The sequence below is a fragment of the Cupressus sempervirens genome, chromosome 7 (assembly GCF_028749045.1).
Source record: "Cupressus sempervirens isolate cs-2001-9-10 chromosome 7, ASM2874904v1, whole genome shotgun sequence".
NCBI classification, from domain to species: domain Eukaryota; kingdom Viridiplantae; phylum Streptophyta; class Pinopsida; order Cupressales; family Cupressaceae; genus Cupressus; species Cupressus sempervirens.
In genome coordinates this window covers 527376172-527391336 of record NC_143124.1, presented here as the reverse complement: position 1 = coordinate 527391336, position 15165 = coordinate 527376172, and the positions used below count along the sequence as shown (strand labels likewise).

The window sequence follows — 15165 nt, the reverse complement described above, 5'->3', positions numbered from 1 at the left end:
AGAATTACAAATTATAATATTGGCACCTGAATTTGACTATTTCCCTGCAAGCCGTCCATACAATATCTTCTCCCTTGGGTTAGATGCTGCTCTTGCCAACACACCTACAGCCTGTAGTCAAGATTCATACCAGGTTCCAAGTCACAGCCCTCACCAATTAACTTCAGTCTTTCTGTGAATGCAAACTGATACACAATACAGCCGGCCACAATTATAAATTGCAGGCTATATGTCAGCTGCGGCCTATGGACAATAACGCTGGAGAGTAATGAAATCACAGACCTCTGAATGCAGATGAAATGGAATCAGCAAGCCGCCAGTAAAAGATTCAGTCTTCTCACAAGATCTCACAGCCCCTTGTCTCCACGCGGGTTCATGTGCAATCGCAGAGATTCCCAATTATGTGAATTGCAATTTCCAGAGACTACTAATATTGGGATGGGAATTCCTAATCGATTTGCAACTCCAAAATGCAACACTACACAGTCATAGATATCGCAGTAGAAAAGAAAAGAAAATTATATACCTCAACATAATTTGCAATCACCAAACTTCAGAATTCTGAGAAATCCTCAGAAACCCTCGTCCAGATAATTTATATAAAAGTTATAATATTCAAGATCATCTCTCCTCAACAAAAAGTTGTATTTATAACACAAATTGAGCCATCCAACTTCACTTTCACACCTTCCACTTAAAAAGCAACTTTATAATATAAAGTTATAACACTTTATAATATAAAGTTCTATGCTTATTAAATGTGAATTAAATCATCATTAAGTCAATAATCATGCTGATACAGAACTCCAATACAGAATTCCAGAGAGATCAAACATCCAAAATCGGAGAACCGTCCTGCTTGAACTACTTAATCCAAAAATAGCAATTGACCAAAAGAGACTTACTAAAAATAGTAAGTCCAAACATAGCAATCTCACGACAAAGACCCCCAAATCCGATCATCAGCTCACAAGGGTCGCGATGATGAGCTGACAAATCCACACTCTGAAGACCTGCTAAATCGGGGACATTACAGTCCTCCCTCCCCAAGATTGCTTGTCCTCAAGCAATTTAAGTCTGGAATGTTGTAAAATATCTTCAAGCTCCCAGGTAGCATCCTCCTCTGGAAGATTCAGCCACTTAACCAAAAACTCACAAATGGCCCTTCGTCGCAATTGCCTTTCTCTAGCATCAAGTATTGCTTCTAGAATCAACTCTAATCTCCCTTTGTCATCCAACAGAGGCAAAACAGAAGGTCTCACATGATGACCCAAAGTCCCTTTAAGACGTGAAACATGAAACACATTATGAACTTTGCTATCATCAAGCAACTGCAACTCACATGCTACCTCACGAACCCGCCGCAAAATCCGAAAGGGTCCATAATATCGCAACTTAAGCTTCTCAACTCCCCTCTTCTTGAGTGTAGACTGTCAATACGGCTGCCACATCAAGTAGGCCATGTCCCCTACCTGATAAGTTCGAATTGTTCTCTTCTAATCAGCATACTACCTTTGATAATTTTGTGCCCTATGTATATTATCTTTCAAGGTCCTTAATATATCCTGGTTGTCCTGTAGCAAGTCCCAGGCACTTGGTACTCTGCTATCATCACATAAAAAATCCAAAAAACGAGGCAGATCATAACCACATAGAGCTCTAAAAGGCAACATCTATATAGTCATGTGATGAGTAGAATTGTAACAATATTCGCATAAGTAAATCCATTTTAGCCTCGCCTTCTGTTGAGAAGAGACATAATTTCGCAGATAACCTTCAACCCACTTGTTCACTATTTATGTCTGGCCATCAATCTACGAATGGTAGTTGGTGCTAGGAGTTAACTCAGTCCCACACAATCTAAAAATCTCCTGCCAAAAATGGCTCATAAATCTACTGCCAGAGTCACTCACAATGGTTTTAGGTAAACCATGCAACCTAAAGACCTCCCTGAAAAATAATTCAGCCAACTGCACAGCTGAATAGGTAGTAGTAATAGGGAAGAAATGAGCATACTTTGTGAGTCTATCTACAACCACATATATACAATCCCGCCCTTGGGCCTTAGGTAAACCCACAATGAAGTCCATGGAGATGCCCTCCCACTTCCCTTCAGGAATAGGGAGTGGTTGTAATAGACTAGCAGGGTATGTGTGTTCATGTTTGTTTTGTTGACAAACCGAACATTCTCGAACATAGTGATGAACATCATCCTTCAACCCCTTCCATGTGAATCTCTCCCGAACCTGTCTATAAGTCTTAAAAAACCCCAGATGGCCAACCATAGGAGAATCATGGAATGCCTGTAAAATCATCTTATGCACCTCTGACTCTAGAATCAAATAAATCCACCCCTTGTAGATAATCAACTCACCTGAAAGTAAATATCTGTCATCCTGAATACTACCATCCACAATACCTGTCACCCACTAATCCCTGGCGTATTCAACTACAATTAAATGCCTCCAATCCTCTAAAATATCAGAAACTACACAAAGGTGAGGTCTCATCAACAACATTTTGAGTCCCCTTGATATAGGAGATATCAAAATCATAAGATTGTAGCTTGCTGACCCACTTTTGTTGCCTTACATTCAAATCTCTCTATCCCAAGAAATGTCTCAGGCTATTATGATCAGTTTTAATGCAGAACTTGCTACCCACCAAATGCTGGCTGAATTTAGCCAAAGCGCGCATGATAGCTAACATTTCCTTATCATAAACGCTGAAAGTTCTCTCAAGACCCCACAATTTCCTACTCTCAAAACTGATGGAATGTCGATCCTAGGACAAAACAACACCAATGCCTTCTCTAGAGGCATCACAATGCAAATCAAAAGGCCTAGAAAAATCAGGTAAAGCCAATACTGGACATGAGGTCATAATAGTCTTAAACTTCTCGAAGCATTCTTGTGCCTGAGTTGACCACTGAAAAGCACCTTTACAGGTCAAATTTGTAAGGGGAGCAGCATGTCATGAGAAACTGGCCACAAACATACGGTAAAAAGCACAAAGACCAATAAACCCTCGTAACTGTGTCAGCGTCTCCAATGTAGGCCACTCTATAATAGCACAGATCTTATCCGGGTCCATAAGAACTCCATCAGCACTAATAATATGTCCCAGATAAAATAATTCTATCATACCAAGAGCACACTTGAACTCGTTGGCATACAACGAAGCCTGATCCAGAATACCCAAAACTATATCCAAGTGAACCACATGATCATCCCAAGTCTTACTATAAATCAGAATATCGTCAAAGAAGACCAACACAAACCTGCGGAGCTGACTATGGAACACCCTATTCATAGCGGCCTGAAAAGTGGCAGGATCATTGGTAAGACCAAAGGGGATGACCAAAAATTCAAAATGCCCACAATGACACCTGAATGTTGTCTTCTCAATGTCTTGCTCTCTAACTTGAATCTGATGACAATCGGTTCTCAAATCAATCTTCGAAAAATACTTTGCCCCATGCAATTCATCAATGAGTTCATCAATCCATAGAATGGGATATTGGTTTTTAATGGTCCTCTTATTCAACATTCGGTAATCAATGCACATCCGGAGGGTACTGCTGGCTCCCAAAACCATAGATTAGAATCTTACGAGCCTTGCCTGCTCGATGCTAGGATATCTAATCGGTTGTGGCCAACTTGACAGGATCCATCAATTCGATCTAAATCCTCTGCGCTTTTGGCTCTGCAAAGCCAAGGCCGGTGCCCCTAATCCTAGACAACAAACTTGGTTCCAAGATGTTTATAGTAGATAGATTCAATGCAAAGACAGTTTCCCGAAATGGCACGATTTTATGAAAACTTCTCGGTTGATAATAATGAGTATTAATCTTCGAAATACGATTACTTAATAAACTTGCGAATGCTGAAATAAGATTAAAATTGAATTACTAAAACAAATAGATATCAAACCCTTAAAAGAAAAAGATTAGAATATTGCCAACATATATATTGAGAAATACGAGCGAGTTAATGATCAATGCTGAAATTTAAAAGGGCGATAGAGCCAAAATTATATGTTTTCACATATAACTCTATGATATTATGTATATTAAATCTATAAACAATTAAGTTATCAAGATGCGTCAAATTATTTCGTTTTTTATGCGTATATAAACCATCTATGATGTTTTAACCCTTATTTGGACAAAATAGATACAAATAAAGAAAACATTAACAATATTTCACAATATTTGTATTTTTCGGGTTTAAATAGCAACGAACAATTTGATCCACTTATCCAAATAATATATTACTAATAGAAAATAAAATTGATCACAAAGGATGAATTATATAGTAATTTAACTCTAAAGCAAATAAAAATCTTACTGATTTTATTATACAAAAAATCATATTGAAGAAACTCAAATGCTGATGGTCCACTCAACACAATTTTATCTCCCACAATATCGAAATGTATACCCAATAATTCAACATCCAGGAGCTTGGTTCAAAATTCATTCTTTTTGAGGAAGGAGTTTCAATAACATATATGCTTCAGGAATGCAAGGAGCTTTTTTTGAAAATAAAACGATGGTCCTGTTTGATTTTTCCATCACATATTTATAAAGGGCTGAAGGGTGTCGGTTGCTTCTCAAGCACCGCACCTTTTCACAATAAAAACTAACCAACATTAAACATGGTTTAGTTACACACAAATGTAACTGGCATTTTAATCATTCCCTCTTTATATTTCTGATGTCGTTTCTTTTATTTCCTGTGGATAACTCTTTGCGCAATCTTGTATCCACCGAACAGCTTCCTTCTATAGATCGTAATCTCCAGTTATGATTGATATGGTGTGATGAGACTATGCATTCCAGTTTATTTTCCACACGATACTTAGATCAAATACAAGATATGATTTAGGATCGCTGACATCTGAAAAAATCATCGCATTCTTCTCAGGCATACAATCTTGAACACAGATGGTTTTCCATCGATCCAAAGGCATCGATATTTGGTACAAAATAAGACATCCCAATATTGGCATGAGCATTCTGAGTGCCTCTAATGTTGAGTCAATATGTTTCCAAATTGGTGACGCGTGGGCTCATTGGGAGTTCAAAACAACAAAAAAAAAAATCCTTCCCATATATGCTCAAAACATGCGATAAAACACACAATATAAATCAAATGTGTAATAATAAAACTTCCCTCGCTATTCCCAATGGATGAACAATGATCTTTAAACAAACTCTTCATTGCTAAAAAAACGTGAAGAAGACTCTCAATCCTTCTGAGGAATTTCTAACACTCATTCTTGGATTGAGATTATAATGATCCTCTTGACATTGATCACCAAATGAAGGGAAGATTGATCACCAAATGAAGGGAAGATCCTTTGTTATCTGCGGCTACTCTAGAGCATATAACTTTCACATGAATGCAAATGATGGATTCATGTTGCTGCTATCATTATACTGCTTGTATCATGGATACAAATTGGCTATGCTCCTCCATTGAAGGCATGTATCGGGTGTCTGAATCCTGTGTATATTTATCACTGTATGATCCTTAACAATTTTGTTGTAGTTATCCAACATAATACCTACGAATTTTCTTGCATCGTTGTTCATTCATAAGGTGTTGGAACCATTGTGCAACTCATTGCTGACAATCCAGTATTGTCTCCTTGTAGATTTGCGATCATCATAGTATTCAATAAGGAGATTAGTTGAGAGCCTTGTACTTTCATCCAGTCAACATCTTGAAACAATTAACCCATCCTAATGTAGAACAATTGATATGTAATTCCAACATTGTTATCTATATAACAAAATCAGACAGTTAAAAGTTATGGCCAGTCACTCAGATTGGATAATAAATTAGAAATTTTGAGGCTAAACAAGAAAATTAAAGAAACCTTCAATCATAAATTTCAGGAAGCAAGTACAAAAATTTGAGGATTTCACATCCTAAGGAAAATAATACAATTCATAGCAGAAAAACATAAAAAGATAAAAACAAAAAGACCAAGGAAGAATCAAAATGGAAATCCTAAATTATGAATCCTAAAACCTCCATCAGTCTGTGAACATGATCGTCACCATCTCAAATGCATTGCAAAAATGGACTTTAAACACAGAGGCTGACACTCATAGGATATGCCCAAATAGATGGCTAAATTTTTTGAATTTTAAGACTACATCAAGTACCATCCTTCTTCTTTACCAGAACGACTGAAGAAGCGAATGGGGACTTACTTGGCCTGATATGTCCTTGATCAAGTAGCTCTTGAATAGTTTTTTCAATCTCATCTTTGAGTCTCTTCGGATGGCGGTAAGGAGTAATCATAATAGGCTTGGTGTCTTCTTCCAACTCAATAGTATGCTCAATCCTGCGATCTGGTGGCCTACCATGAGGTAAGTCATTAAACACTTTAGAGTGTTTAATCCTCAATTGTTGGATATCAAGATGATATTTTGCCCCCTCAATATTCTTTTGTGTTGGCATAATTCTACACTCTACTGCCCAGTCAACAATATCCTCATGACGAACCAAGTGTTGCATATGCCTAAGAGAAATCTGCTTCAACTCATCATTACGAATTGCTTTAAGGACTTAGGGCAGCCCGTCCTTAATGAACCTCGTCTCCATCTTCTTAGTGCTCAGGTAGATATCCTTAAGTGTGTGTAACCATGCCATGCCAAGAACTATATCTGTCCCCCCATGTCCACCACATAAAAATCTGTAGTGAAAGCATATGTATTAAGTTTCACCAGAAGATCTGTAATCATCTTGTTACACTTCAAGGTGTAACCATCAGCCACCTGTACCCATAGGCCCTCAAAATCCTCAATCTGCATACCCCTCCTGGTAACCAAATGAGCATCAATGAAATTATGAGCAGCTCCAGTATCAAATAAAGCGACAATAGTCTGTCTAGCTATGAGCCCATGCATCCGGAAAGCTCCCTCCTTCCTCATGCTGGATAAATAAGCTAACTTGAGGTTGGAATCGTCCACCTCATCATCAACATCATCACTCCTATGCTGATCCTGATCCCTAGCCCCGAACTGTTCCTGAAAATCAGCACTGTCATCATCATCGTAGAACCATTCCATCATCCTATTTTGACCCTTAGGCTTCATGGGACAATCATGGTTGACATCATAGGGACCCCTGCAATAGAAACACAACTTCCTCCTCCTTAAATCATTAACTGTTTCCCGATCCAAAGCTGTTGCAGTAGGACGCTTACCCTTAGTCTTCTCCTCTCTTCAGGGAGGTGCCCTATCATAGGAGGATGTAGCGGGCTTTGAGGAAAGCTTGCCTCTAGGTGTAGAGGCTTCTAAATTACAAGCCTTTTTCATTGCCTCCTATAATGATGAGGAGTCTAATGACTTAACCCACCCTCTCAGTGGCTCAGCAAGGCCCTCAATGAAAAGCATAACACTCCTCCGCTCAGCAATGTCATAGACCATCACTGACAACCTCTAAAACTCACTAATGAATGCCTCCAAACCAGCTGTCTGTCGTAACTGAGCCAACTCCCTAAAATAAACTCCAAGATCCTTCTGGTCAAAACGTTCTATCAATCTGTCAACAAACTCCTGATATGAAATGATTTGATCATGATGGAGAGATACCAAACCATGATACCACCAATCGTGTGCAACTCCATCAAAGTGTAGCACATCAAACCTAATGGCATCCTCCTCAGTCATAAGACACAAGGCAAGGTAGGTGTCAAGCTTGTGGACCCAAACTCTAGCAATCACTCTACTGCTCCCATCAAAATGAGCCAATGTCATCTTACCGGCTGCTTACTGGAGCTCAGCATACCTAGGCCGTTGTCTATCAATAGCAAGCCTACTCCTAGAATGTTCACGCTTTTGTGTTAGATATCTATCAAAACTCAAGTTTTCTTTTAATGCCTAAGGAAGAGCATCCTACTCATGAAAATGAGTCAACACATCATCAAAAAATGGAGCAAAGTCAGAAGTAGTGCTAAATATATCTGATTCAGGTCTCAAAAAAGTGGTCTCTGTGGCCCGTCTTGAGCACCAATATAACATGTCCTGTCCACCCTATCATCCATCCTAACATGATCCTCATTCATGTGCCTATCATCAGCCCTGGGCCCTGCATCCACACATGACCTATAAGAACCAACGGAAACATCTCGGTCCCTATCTCTACCTCAATCCCGAGGCAATGTTATCTGTTGCAGAGTATTAGATAACTGTTGCAATACATCTGTCATCTGTTGTTGCCTGATTACGATATTCTGAAATGCTTGCAAGGCATCTTTGTCAACCTAAGCTTTCGCAGCACGTTGTCTGGAACCACTAGAACCACCCGGACTACCCACTATGCCAAACAGAATCTCCGACTCTCCCTCTCTGGGGGCACATTCCAATCCCGTCGACTGTAATGCATTTCAGGCACAAACCTCCAATCACCATCCATACTTTAGGGAATAGAATAGAAGAAAAATGCCTCTGATAATTTTTGAGCCCAATTCTTGCAGGCTGGCAGGAAACTGCTCTGATACCACTGTAAATAACCTGACTTATCTCTAACTGAAAATAACGGATAGAAATTAAGCTCTTTTTGCAATTTTAAAGTTTTCAGACCTTTTTTTGAATTTTTTGGAATAATATATTTATTTTTTAATTTTCTCCGTGGCAAAGATGAAATATCGACTTCAAGAAATCTTGAAATGGAAAGATAAAATATAACTATGAATTGGAAATCCACTTTGCAATCTCAATTTGACAAATAGAGCTCGGAATTACAATTTATAATATTGGCACCTGAATTTGACTATTTCCCTGCAAGTCTTCCATACAATTTATTCTCCCTTGGGTTAGATGCTGCTCTTGCCAACATACCTACAGCTTGTAGTCAAGATTGATACCAGATTCCAAATCGCAGCCCTCATCAATTAACTTCAGTCCCTCTCTGAATGCAAATCAATCCACAATACAGTCAGCCACAATTGTAAATCGCAGGCTATATGTCAGCTGCGGACTATGGACAATAACGCTGGAGATAGTAATGAAATCACAGACCTCTGAATGCAGATGAAATGGAATCAGCAAGCCGCCAGTAAAAGATTCAGTCTTCTCACAAGATCTCACAGCCCCTTGTCTCCACACAGGTTCATGTGCAATCGCAGAGATTCCCAATTATGTGAATCGCAATTTCCAAAGACTACTAATATTGGGATAGGAATTCCTAATCGATTTGCCTTCAAGACTAAAATACCAACTCCAGAATGCAACACTTCAGTCACAAATATCCCAGTAGAAAAGAAAAGAAAATTTTATACCTCAGCATAATTTGCAATCACCAAACTTTAGAATTCTCAGAAACCCTCAGCCAGATAATATATATAAAAGTTATATTATTCAAGATGATCTCTCCTCAAAAAAAAGCTGTATTTATAACACAAATTGAGCCATCCAGCTTCACTTTCACACCTTCCGCTTAAAAAGCAACTTTATAATATAAAGTTATAACACTTTATAATATAAAGTTCTATACTTATTAAATGTGAATTAAATCATCATTAAGTCAATAAGCGTGCCAATAAAGAACTTCAATACAGAATTCCAGAGAGATCAAACATCCAAAATCGGAGAACCATCCTCTTTGAACTGCTCAATCCAAAAATAGCAACTGCCCAAAAGAGACTTACTAAAAATAGTAATTCCAAAAATAGCAATCTCATGACAAAGACCCCCAAATCCAGTCGTCAGCTCATGAGGGTCGCGATAATGAGCTGACAAATCCACACTCTGAAGACCTGCTAAATCGGGGACATTACAGTTTTCAAAAGAACAGTGATAAAGTTTGCAGATGTAATGTATTGTATTCAACTTCAGATTTGCAATATGTTTGTAATAATAATATATGCTAAACGTTTAGATGCATAACAGAGAAGGCAACCTTTAAATATGAACAAGATCATAAATCAAATAACAATGACATATTGCAAATGTTAAAATTCTAACTCGAACAGTGATAAAGTTTACTGTTAATCAATATTGTATCAAAGTTTTACTTATCAAAATAAAAAATACCGTATCAAAGTTCCAAACTGTTACATATTGAATTAAGCACGATAAACAGCAAGCTGACATGCAAACAAAAAATTGAAACAAAAATCAGAAATCTTAATCAAGGTCCTTAGCTACGACGCTCTCCACTGAGAACCCACCGAGTATCAGATACTTGGGTACATGTAACCAGTGCTAGCGTATGTATACCAGTACCCAGTACAAGTCCCAGGGTATGGGTACAAGTTTCCATGCAACTATGACTATTATCAGCCTTCATTGTAACAGCAGGTCAACAATTTTACAACCAAGTTTGTTAATGATTTTGGCTTGCCTATGTCTGCACAGACCTTTGCTTAGTTTAGAAAATCAATAACCTGGGTTCTAAGTTTATGAGGAAACAGAATAGAATAAAATGTTCATCAGGTTAAAATGTAATAAATGTAAAAAAACTGTGCTTTCAAAAAAATATTATAAAATACAACCATGTAATATGGCTCATACAAAGAGCTAAAATCTACAGAAAAAAATGTGAATGACAGAAACCAATTAATGTGTCGTAGCAGATGAGAGTAATTTTTTCAAACTCTTAGGATTACAGTGACAGCTACTTTGAAAAATATACAGGATTTAGCACAAGCTTTCACAGGAAGAAATAAAACTATCATTTTCATTATTGCAATATAATAAATAAATGGATTGATATTCTTCTGAAAAGGAATATTTACATATGTTTTTTACCATTAACTACAATACAGAAGGGCATGAACTTCCAACATTATATCACCACAAAATGATAAGCAGAAACCTGTTTCTAAGTAGCAGAGCTCCAATTCATCATATTCGCGCAATGCATCATCCAGAAGCTGTGACATCTCAAACATAAATGCCAAACTCTCCTGCATGAATCAATCAAGGCTGGTTATTCTGAATGATAGAAGCACAACTATTTAAACTCTCTTAATCACAGTCAGAATAATAAATTGTTATTGGTTTTTGGTTGTTAAATTTTATCTTTGCAATGCTGATTACAAGATAAACTTAGTGGCAACAAATAATCAAAAATAAGTAAATACCTTAAGAATGAAAAAATTGCAAAAGTTCCACACTGGCATGAAACGATTTTCACTGAGCTTACGAATTTCCTCTTCATAAAATATAACACGTTTATCCAATGTATTTCTGATGCAGTCTACCATCTTAACCTCAACATCTTCCCAAAAAGCTGCTTCAGCTGCATGTATATCTAGTTTGCAACACCTGTACAAGGATAAAAGCCTAACATTCAGACTGATATTGAACAAGATCAGATAAACATAGAAACACAAGGGTAAAAGAAAAATAATGTAAAATTTAATATTTTAACCATGATTTCCCTAAAAAAAACTCCTTTGATACTAAGCAAACACTTCATGTAAAAAATATTCAACCCACACCCTTGAGCATTAAATACGTACACCCATATTCTAGATGAAAATTTATACAAATTCATTCAAAGAGATACACTGGCATTGCAGAATGTATATTAGCATTAACAATTGATCATTGGGTTTTGTAACTATATGCTTGGCTGCATTTAAGGGATTAGACCAACCAAACATAACAACTATTTCTCCAAGTTCCTAAGATGAGGAGATGTGGCGACTGTAACAACAGCCCTGAGTTGCTTCTTTTTTTTACTTCATATATATATATATATATATATATATATATATATATATATATATATATATATCCTAGGAGTGTCCATTTCATATTTTATTCAAACCACCCTATACCACCACTTATGCTTCCACTCAAAGGTAGTAAGCTCTTCAAAACAAAATCTCATTTAGACCTAGTCCTATGCCTCGAGGGTTCATTCTGAGTGACCCTACTATGTGTCATATCCCCTATTTGAAACACTATTTAGGCTATTTAATAATAATAATGATATTTTAATGATCAATAAAACTATTGACTTCCCTTATTTCAAAAAATCAAATTTTTAGCTATTCATATGCTAAAGGAGCTATGATAGATATGATCAACAAGATTGGACAATTACTCCATTTTCATAAACATACAACATTGTGAATATATGATCATAATACATTGATCTATAACATGTCATATAGAAAAGACAACGAAGTTGATGACTAATATCTTCTATCATCATTATGAAGACAATATGAAGGCAATCCAAGTTTGTGGATTTAACAAAACTCAATATAAATTTTAGAGACATTAGCATTAATCTTTGTTAAAAGATTTAGACAAATACATTTCATTAAGCAATATTCACTACTAATAAATATTAGTAACACTTAATAATTATCAACATATAGCATCTAATTATAAACAAATATATTTCATTCAATAATATTTACTATTAATAAATATTAATAATACTTAACAAATATAAACTAATAATAATCAACACAGAAACTAATAATAAAATAAAACAATATAAAGTTAAAGTGACTAAAATGAAGTAATCAGCCCACATTAATAAAAGGGCACGTTTTATTATTAACCACAAAATGAGTGGGCATGGAAGAGTCCTAAAGGGAAATGAAAGTCATGTAGAAAGAAGAGAATATAGGGAAGAAAAGGCGATATTAAGGAAAGTTTCTACTAAGACAACATATAAATTATTAAAATCTCATTGTTCCAAAAGAAAAGAATTATAATCTCTTTAAAGAATATGTTGCAGCAAACATGAAAATTAAGGGAGGCAAGAATAATTAGAAGGCAGTAAGGGAAGTATTGAAGACCCATTTCTTACATATTTGATAAATAATAAAGATAATTATTATTATGGGGGAGAATAAGATAAGGCAATAAAAGAGATTTAAACTTTGAGTGGAATTTCACAAAAGGATTTAATATAGGGTGGAGAGTAAATAAATTTGAATATGGAGGGAGTTAATATATATTAAGAAATATTCATTATGGAATCGACTTAACTACACAAGAAGAAGGTAAGGAAGGTAAGTTTATAATTTTGTTATTAAATTACATTTAAATTTATATATGTTCATGTATTATTTTTATGACATATATGTATTTATGTATATATAAAAGTGGAATTCTAAATGGATAGTCTACATGACTTAATGGATAATGAATTAAGATCAAGAGACTCCCTTACAAGGCAATAGAGTGATATTAATATGGTTAATGTTTTAAGATCAAGAGAGTCCTTTTTTAGAAGAGAGTGATCTTACTATGGTTTATAAGACCGGAACATTCTGTTGATGTTAACATATGCATATGTGATAAGGGACCTAGATAGAGAATATTTGTTCCAAGAAGGACCTTAAAGAGAGGACTTCATAGAAGACAAAGAAATAATCGAGGACCTAAGGATCCTCAAGAGGGTTATCAATCCTATTATGGAGACGTCTTTAAGGTTGGGACTAGGATAGAGGGTAGGCTAGCATGATTAGTTTTATTATTATTTAAATTCTAACATTTATTTTGCAAGTATTCCTCGTCCCAAACTAACCTTAGTAGTGGGGACATTCCAGTGGTATCAAAGCATGATCTTGTCATCCTACAAGATAAATATAAAACAAGGAATAACTATATTCCAAGAGATCTAACAACGTGTATGTTTTGTTCATGCCTATAAAATTTGACAAATCTAGAATGGAAGAATGAACCCAAAGACATGATCTCAACATATGCTATTGGAACCATTATAATATTTCCTTTGAAAAATTGTAAACCATTTTTTTTATATACATAAAAATTTCTAACTAATAGTTTAATATATTAAAAGGTTTGTGCAAAACTTAGAATTGCTTGAGGGAAAGCAATTTTGGGAGGAAAGAACTGTCGTCTCTCCTATTTGAAACACTATTTAGGGTATTTAATAATAATAATAATATTCTAATGATCAATAAAATTATTAAAGTCCCTTCTTTCAAAGAATTAAATTTTTAATCTCTATTCATATGCTAAAGGAGCAATGATAGATATGATCAACAAGATTGGGCAATCACTCCATTTTTATAAACATATAACATACAACATTGTGAATATATGATCATCCCTTGTTCATTGGGCATCCCAAAGAGAGGGATTGTCATTACATTGCATACTACCCATGGTCCCATTCCTTTCCTAGTCTTTTGCACCCATGGATAATTAGGAAGATGAATCGGTGCATCCCATTCTACACTAAGTGTTCATCTTTGTCCTAACAAGGTGAGGTAAACCATTTCCAAAAAAATGTCCAAATTCATACTCTGAGGTCAGTCCAATCATAGTAATTTCAAGATATGCAATTAACTTGATTCAACCAGTTGTAAAATTAGTAATTTCAACCATAGTTCAACTTATCGCCGAGTAATCTTATCACGAGAAGTTTGTCTCTATGCAAAAACTCATAAAGGTATTGCCAAAAATATCGCCCTAGAAAAGTTGCTATTTATCACCGATAACTTGCCTAAATCTCGGCGATAACTTGCCCAAATCTTGCGGAATGCCGAAAATAATCGCCCACACCAATTTAAGGGATTGCAACGACCCAGCAAGAGGCCATATTTATTTCTTTTCATTATAAGAGCAAATTTGGATAGGACAGAAAGGTTTGGGAGGACATAAAGCATTGTTTGCAGCCATCTAGATTAATTAGTTGTGAATTTGGAGCAGATTTGAAGAGATTTTTCATGCAACTTCAGATTCACAAGTAAGTTTTCAAGATTCCTTCTCTTTTGTTTTACCACCATATCCAAGTTCACTATCATACCATTTCCAATCTACTCTATCTCCTTTTAGAAGGTAATAACTAAGATCTTACTCCAATTTTTGGCAAATTTTGCAAATGTTTCATAGTTTTCTCAAATATTTCATCTTTTCTTAAAAAATTCATAAACTGACACTTTTTCCTGTTTTTTCTTTCGAGTTTCAGCTATGTTACAATTAATCTAAAGTTTTAAACTAACTTAGCTTGTTTTTAAAATTCTAGATTTGTACCCTTAGTTTGTATGTGACATGTAGGTTGATTCTTCGTCAAAATGGCAAATATGGATGTCTCTGCAACTGGGTCTTTCATTGCTCCAATAGATGCACGTCCATCAGGATATGTAGGAAGGTGGCCTGAAGCGATTAGAGACAACGCATGGAAATATGCTTTTGAAGGACCC

At 35.8% G+C, this 15165-nt stretch overlaps 1 protein-coding gene across 1 annotated transcript in view; it reads right to left on the bottom strand.

The window, feature by feature from the left end:
- The window catches only part of CLUB (TRAPP II complex TRAPPC10/CLUB), a 259180-nt gene that overhangs the window by 171460 nt on the left and 72555 nt on the right, over positions 1–15165 (bottom strand). The window contains exons 4-5 of the mRNA XM_089791885.1: positions 11107–11290; positions 10839–10929 (exon numbers count right to left, since the gene is read on the bottom strand). Coding sequence (XP_089648011.1) covers positions 10839–10929; positions 11107–11290 — 275 coding nt within the window. The remainder of the gene's footprint in view (positions 1–10838; positions 10930–11106; positions 11291–15165) is intronic.